The sequence below is a fragment of the Mus caroli genome, chromosome 15 (genome assembly GCF_900094665.2).
Source record: "Mus caroli chromosome 15, CAROLI_EIJ_v1.1, whole genome shotgun sequence".
Classification (NCBI taxonomy): domain Eukaryota; kingdom Metazoa; phylum Chordata; class Mammalia; order Rodentia; family Muridae; genus Mus; species Mus caroli.
Window position 1 is genome coordinate 29,624,372 of NC_034584.1, and position 7,654 is coordinate 29,632,025.

The 7,654-nt window shown below is 46.2% G+C and overlaps 1 protein-coding gene and 1 long non-coding RNA gene across 3 annotated transcripts in view; one reads left to right on the forward strand and one right to left on the reverse strand.

The window, feature by feature from the left end:
- Nipal2 (NIPA like domain containing 2) overlaps positions 1-5,462 on the reverse strand; it is a 110,284-nt gene extending 104,822 nt beyond the window's left edge. The window contains exon 1 of one of the 2 annotated variants that reach the window (XM_029469394.1): positions 4,809-4,993. In XM_029469394.1, coding sequence (XP_029325254.1) covers positions 4,809-4,943 — 135 coding nt within the window. In that variant the 5' untranslated portion in view covers positions 4,944-4,993. Of the gene's footprint in view, positions 1-4,808 lie in introns of both variants that reach the window. The other variant, XM_021183905.1, reaches the window with a different exon arrangement.
- On the forward strand, positions 1,307-5,456 carry LOC110310794. Its single transcript, XR_002379865.1, has 4 exons — positions 1,307-1,438; positions 1,624-1,800; positions 4,283-4,450; positions 4,828-5,456. It is a non-coding gene; the product is annotated as an uncharacterized LOC110310794 (long non-coding RNA).
- Positions 5,463-7,654: the final 2,192 nt, after the last annotated feature.

Here is a 7,654-nt window from a genome sequence, read left to right on the forward strand (position 1 = left end):
ATATATATATATATATATATATATATATATATATATACACACGAGTAAATGGTGTATTTAAATATGACTTTTTAGATAATATCATACTATGATATAGTGTTAATCTTAACAACATTTTGATCTCATTTAAAAAATTATGTGTGTATGTGTGCCTGCATGAATATATATACCGTATGCATTCAGGAGCCCATGGAGGCCAGAAGAAGTTATCAGATCTCCTGACACTACAGTTATAGGCAGGCGGTCGTGAGCCATCCTGTGGGTGCAGGAAATGGACCCCAGGTCCTCTGTAAGAGCAGCAAATGCTCTTAACTGCTGAGTCATCTCTCTAGTCCCAGCTAATCTCATCTTTAAATGACGACAATATATTAAACACTTTATAACTTCCCTGAAGGTCAAACATGACACATCCTATCTATGTAAAAGATTTAGTACACATCTGGCCAGTTTCAAGCCTCTACCTCCTGTTATATCCTAATTTGGATTTTTGGGGGCTGAGGGGGTTGGTTGGGTTTTTGTTGTTATTGTTGTTTTCTTTTTCTAATTTAGAGTTTTAGAAAAGTTTTTATTGATTTGCTGTGAGTTTAACATCAGGCATCCCCATCCCACTTAACTCCCTGTCCCCACATATCTGCCCTTTGTCCTGGCAAACTCCCCCCCCCCAAAGTAAAAAATAAACACACACACACACACACACACACACCAAAGCTCAGAAAACATATCATCATGGATGCTGTAGTGTGTCACGGTATGTCCAAACTCTGTGGTATTTTGAATATGCTTGGCCCAGGGAGTGGCACTATTTGTAGGTGTGGCCTTGTTGGAGTAGGTGTGTCACTGTGGATATGGGCTCTAAGACCCTTGTCCTAGTAGCCCGGAAGTCAGTCTTTCCTAGCTGCCTTCAGAACAAAAGGTAGAACTCTCAACTCCTCCAGCACCAAGTCTGCCTAGACCCTGCCTTGCTTCCTGCCATAAAGATACTGGACTGAACTTCTGAACTTGTAAGCCAGCCCCAATTAAATGGTGTCCTTTATGAGTTGCTGTGGTCATAGTGTCTCTTCACAGCAATGAAACCCTAACTAAGACACCCTCTGTCCACACATCTTTACTTGCAAATGTTCACTGCAATGAGAGCAATGGGTCATTGGTCTGGTTCAAGATCTCTGGCTTCTGTGACATCATCAATATTGGAGTCTCACTCAGCCTCCTCCCAGTTATCCTGTTGTTGCCCTATGCCATAGAGATCCTACAGCCTTGGATCAGCAGGACAGGCCCTTTTAAGTGTGCCAACCATTTGCAGATGATATAGAGTTTGGGTGGGCCAACTCAGAGCCCTGGATCTGGGCCTGGGTGGTAACTGAGTTGTTCAGCCCACTGGTTCTCCTTTATCCACACCACAGGGGCAAGCTTTCCAGCTCTGCTTGTCAGCAGTAGGCAGGTCATCTCTTCTACTCTCATGACCCCAGGGCCAGCTCTCCCAACTGCTGCAGGTGGTAAAGGGCAATGGGGGGGGGGCATCATACCCACACTAATGTCACCTCACAGCAGAGGAGTGGCAGGGCCAGCTCTTCCATGCTCTCACCTTTGGGGCTGACTCACCTGCACCCCCTCGACTTTGGCCAGGCCTACTGTGCTGCGATCCCTGCTGCTGCATAGACCCAGAGACCCAGACATGGTCCTCAGCAGCAGCTCAGGCTGGGACTTTATCTGTGGCTCCAGGTGATAGGGCTGGCCACTCACAACAGGCTTCTCCTCTCCACCCTCGAGTCTCCAGTTCCATCTCTCTTCATAATGCTCAAGGTATTCTACTTCTCTTTCCACCACATACTCACACATTGTGGTGGCTCCTGCTGCAGGCTGGCCACACTGCTGGCAGGCCCCTGGGTAGCATGGCATGGAGTGGCAGCATGTGAGTGTCTATGGCCTGCCTGTGCTGTTTGCTGGAGGAAGGTCTGTGGGTGGCATGGCAGTCCACAGGTCTCTGTCTGTCCTCCTCCTCTTGCCCTGTGCTGCCTGGGTTTGATTTGATTTGTTTTTCTTGAGTCTCAGGCATAAAAGAGCTTTGGACACCAAGCCAGGTATCAGGCTAGGATGAACATCTGCTCTGCCCCCAACTGACATAAGAACACAGCCACCAATGTGGTGTCTCTTTGCCCATTGCCAGAGTGGTACTTTTTTTTCTTTTAATTGAATTTGTTTTGACTTTTGGACTGCCTGACCCAAACCTCCAATGGCTCCTGATTGTCTGACAGATAAAACTAACTTCCTTACTCTTCCTTTAAGGTAATCTGGGACCAGATCCAAGGACCTAAGCCCTATTCCCACCTTAGAGTCTCCATTTTCCCTAACTACCATATCCACCATTGAACCAGACTGTAGGCATGGAAATTCCTAGAAAGTGGAGCTGTTCCTTGTCATCAGGGTTTCCCTTTCCTAAAATGTCTTCCACCTGAACATACTTATCATAAAGACCTACCTATCCTTAAGTGTCCAACTGAATCCCTGACCGTCCAGCTGAAAGCTACCTGGCTGTGGACTTCCACAGGCTTTTATACCACTCACATGATACCACATGCCCCGTTTTTTTTGAGTTACAGACATCTTCCTAGTCACCTAATAACATTCCTGAAAGAAAGGTTTGGGTCTCAGACCACACTGAATATTTCCATAGTGCTTAGGAACATTAATTAGCCTTTTGTCATGAAAATGTGTGGACACAACATTATCGTGCAGGCCAAACTATGTCACACCTAACCTTTCATACCAGCTCCCCGCCTTTCCACGTGGGACAGGATCTCAGTGCAAACTGTAGTGGTTTCTTAGATACTCCCCCAGGGTTGCTACTGTCTGCGCTGAGACTTTCTGCTGCAGGCATTCAGTCTCCTACAGCACTGCTTCTAAGTGGCCACTGTTCCATGAAAGCTCTTTGGGGGCAGCGGGACTTTTCAATGGAGGAAGGCTACTTGATAAGACCTGATGGCAATCATTGTAAAAACACAGAGAGCTAGCTGGGCAACCACCAAAAAGAAGCTGTGCAAGCATTTCAGATATGACAGAACTGAGGGAAGCATCAAGAAGCCAGTCGCTCCCAGGACCAATCATGAATTGTGGGGTGTGGGGGCTCAGACCTCACACTTGGTTTTTCTGGAACATTAGCCCATATTTAGCCATCTCTCTCTTCAGTTAGTATCGGAAAGGAAAAGCTAGATTCCATTTATTTTTACTGTCCTGGAGAATACTAGTGGCACTTGATAAAATGTTTGTTGAATTGATTTTAAAATTCAATTTGTACTTTTCCTTGAAACAAAAGTAATTGTCCTCTCAGCAACAGCAAAAGGCTAAAATACCATGGCTTATAAGATGGCCGAACTCTGCACGCTGATGAAAAAGGCTGACATCGTCTTATCTCAGCCAGCTGCAGCTAACGTGTCAGTTTAAGAGTTCCACTTAGCATCTTCTGGACACACCCTCCTGATGTACAACCGTGTACTATAAAGAGCAAGTCAAGCCTTGCAAACATCTGTGTCACATGATAATCTGTGCTTGGGAGAGCCAAGACAATCAAGAATTCCAGGAAATGTTTAAGAAAACTAATGACTACATAAGTTCTCTAGTGAAAACAATGGTTTCCTGGTTTGGATGATGCCGGGCTGGGTCACATCTACTAACTCTCTAATATTTTACCAACAGCAGATCATTCATTCTTAAACTTATATTGGAAATGTGTCTACTACAAGCATAACATACACTAAGGAAAGTCTCTTCTTTGTAGCTCCACAGTGCAAGCAAGGAGAGTCCAGCTCAGTGTCTGAGAAATGCCCCTGCCCCATTTTGTTATCTTTTGTGACATAACAGATTTAAAGCCATAATCTTTCCTGTGTTGAACATTAAAAAGGTGGTCTAAGCTTATTTATTCTTTATACAAATCACCTCCAAGTTCAGAAACAAACATTCAGGATACTTTTCAAGCATAAAAGGGATCGAATCCTTTGATTAGTGGTTAAATATCCCACTTAGGACAACAGTAACAAAAATTTATGGCCTTATTCTTGCAAAGGAAAAAAGATCCGTGGCTTTGTTCATGCACAAGAACAAAGTTAACAGGCTTAGGAAAACTAACGCAAGCCTGAAAGATCAATCACTTGCCCTACTTAGAGGAATATAAATGCTAGGGGGAGGCAGGGCTGGGGAGAGCTTTGCTTCTCTGCCTGATCTTAGGGCCAGCAAAGAGGGTGGGGGACACCTCCAATCCTCTTTGATGCTCTTAAATTTATATTGCCAGCATAAACCCATGTTGTTTGGCTGACGATGTTTTCCAAAGGGCGAGCAATGAAGTACTGCAGCTGAGAGTATCAGGGAAGGTTGATGCTGAGATTGCTGAGACCTTGGAGACAACTCTGCACAGAATTGACATTGGGAGCCCCTTAAGGAGTTTCTGCTTCTGAGAAGGGTAGCACCATTTTTTTTTTTTTAAACTGTGAAAGGAAACTGGCTGAAAAATAAGTGGAAATCCACCTCCACCGCCTTGCAGGAGGGGAGGAAAGCTGGGGGAGGCGAGGTCCTTGGGGACCCAAAGGCCCAAGAGTGAGGGCCAGGGAGCAGCCTAGGGGTCTGCTGCTCCGCCGAGGCCGGGAGGGGGGGAGGGGGCGGAGGGGATGGGTAACCAAGTGTCAGCATCACGTGTCAGCTCTACCCACTCGCTCAGTCCCGCGCGCGGAGAGCTGGCAGGAAGGCACCGAGGCCTGGCGCCTCCGCGGGGCCTGCGTGGAGCTGGCAGGCGGCGCGCTGTGGTGCGCGGGCGGCCTTACCTGGTTTCTGCGATACCAGGCGCTCGACAGCGAGCCGTTGCCCGGGCCTGGTGCCCAGTATGTGAAGTTCCGAGACAGCTCGTCTAGGACAGCGGAGGTGTCGTCCTCGGGGGCTGTGCCCGCCTGCGCCGCCATGAGGACTGAATCCACGCGCTGGGACTACGGCGCGGCCCTCCCGTCCGTCCTCCCGCAGCCGCAGCCACTTCCTGCCCGGCGACCTGGCGCCGGCACCTGGCTCCTGCGGCGCGCAGGTGAGGTCCGGGCTCGGCCCAGCTGTCGCCGCTCCCTTCTGGGCCCCGGTGCCTACACCTGTCAGCGCAGGAATGACATCATCTCTTTTGCCTCTGGGATCTACTGTGCACAAAGCAAATGTTTGTCCAAGTGCAGGGAGAAAAGGAGCTATCGGTTAATCTAAAGGGTGACCGGCACCCTTGGCAGTTTCAGTTCTCGCGTGTAAAAAGGTTTAAAATGTTCCACATATGGAAAAAAGAAAAAGCCATAATCTCCCTCTCCCCAATATTGAGCACATTGTGAATTAAGAGCCCAGCCTCAGAGTGACCATTAGGAACTATTCGAAGAATAGAGAAGAGATATCCTATGGCAGCTGGATAGGCTGTCAGAGAAGTTCATAAAGAATTGCTGAAACGCAGTCAGCTGCCCCATATGGGGATTTAAGTTGAGTCAGAAATGCTAAGAACAACCTTAAGAACGCATACTGGATATTCTAGTCTGACCGGTTTTAAACTCGGTTACACTACAAATGATCTTTGTCTTGTCTGTCATTTTGAACATTCTGTGATTTTTGTGTTATTACATGAAGTGTCTACACTGGGAATTTGTTTGTTTTCAAGACACTGAGACTCTTTAAGCTATGCACTTTAGCTTCCAGGACTTAGAAAGATAGGGGAGAGAGGAAACAAGACAGGAAGAGAGGAGAGGGGAGGGAAGGAGAAGAGAGGAGAGGAGGGAGAGAGGAGGAGGAGGAGAGATAGAAGGAGGGAGGGAAGAAGGCAGAGAGGTAGAGAGGAAGGGAAAAAGGGACCTGGGGGAAAGCTGTGATGGTTTCTTAGGGGAAATACGTAAAGCAGAGAAGAGAGTGTAAGTCATTTCAGATGCAAAAGAAAAAAAAAGGCAAGTCGTCCTGACAGTTGTGTTGGTTCTTGCTTGAGTAAACAAAATGTTGAGTCAACAATTAATAATTGTAGCTAACTATGTTCAATTTAAAGAAACTAATTTATTTCAATTAAATACCCCAAAGAAAAATCAATTCGCTATATATGTTTCATTATTTTCATAAGTATATGGTGCTATAAATTGAACCCATTGCCTTTAGATGTTAAGCAAGCACCATACCCGTGAACCACATGTCTGCTATGCGATTCTAGGACACTCCCATTCCTCAGCTCTGCCATGCCTGGGATCCGCATACTCTTTAATAGAAAATGGTTTTCCAAGAATCACCAACCTCCACAACCATCATCTTTCCTCCTTTGACCCCATTGGCTGGGAATAAGTCACATGCCTGGCTTTACTTGCCAGAGGTTTTTGGGCATTTCCCTCCTGGAGAGTAGTATGTGAGCTCTCCTGAAAGAAAAGGACAAGGATGGATGAGGAGGGGTGGCAGAGGGGAACTGGCAGAGCTTGGCACAATCACTCCTGAGTATTATCTGTCAGCCAGATTGTAAGTAGGCATGCAGGCAGGCTCTAACAAGCAAAATACTAAACAGATCGACCTTCCCCGTCTCCAGTGACGTTCACAGGTTTGTGCCTGCTCTGTGAGACCTTTATGATCAGGCCCCCATAATCTGCTGCTCACAACTCATCTGCTTCTTCATTTCTTAACTTAGAAAATCGGTTTTGATTTCTTTATATTTGTATAAAACCTTTGGAGAAAGAAAGCACTTGATGGAGAAACATGTGAAGCCTACGTGCTGTTGGTTAGTCGATCGATGGGTTCCAAGATGCGGCTGCCATCACGGCTGCTGCCCTAGTGTGCGTGGGTGGTTGAAGCAAGCAATTCGTGACCAGAGTGCCTTCCCACAGGGTTCACAGGAGGCGGCAGGGATGCGTGTGAACTATTTTGGTCCCAGCCCTGTAGGTGGAGCTTCGAAGACTGTTCCTGCTTTTGTTGGCCTCTGCCTCTTGCAGGGCTTCTTGGGGGCGAGGCAGACTTCATTTCAGTCTCCCAGTTCTTGGTGCTACAATCTAAGGGCTGACTTCCTGTTAATTCTAGTGCCACATCATTTGAGGCTGGACTTCACTTAGCACTTGAAGAATGGGTTCCATTTGGTCCTCCTTATTTGGGATCATTTAATTGCAGAATTAGTAAAGCTTTAAAAACATCATCTTTAGCAAGACACAGTTAACACTAGTGTTTTGTTTTTTGATTTGTTATCATTATTATTATGACTATTATCACTATTATTATTTTTATTTAACAATGAGTATCTCAGAATTGATAAATGGAGGATCCAAGGTAAAGATCAGCTCCAGGATCTCACTTCTTATATGCCAGTGAACTACAGATTGGAGATTTTAAAGAGAACCCAAGAACTTTACCTTACAAACAGAGGCTTGACAGACTGCCTGTACTTAGATATGGATAACTGCTTGTTTGCTGTGTGACTTTGACACAGTAATTTCGTTTCTCTGAGCCTTTCAGTCTTTTACATAAAAGGAAGACAATGAGGAACAGGAGAGATGGCTCAGTGGTTAAGAGCACAGTTTGCTCTTCCAGAGGACCCAGGTCCAATTCCCATTGACCAATTCCAATGACAGCTAAAACCATCTATAACTCCAGTCCCAGGGAATCTGAAACCCTCTTTTGGTTCCCTAGGAAAACATGC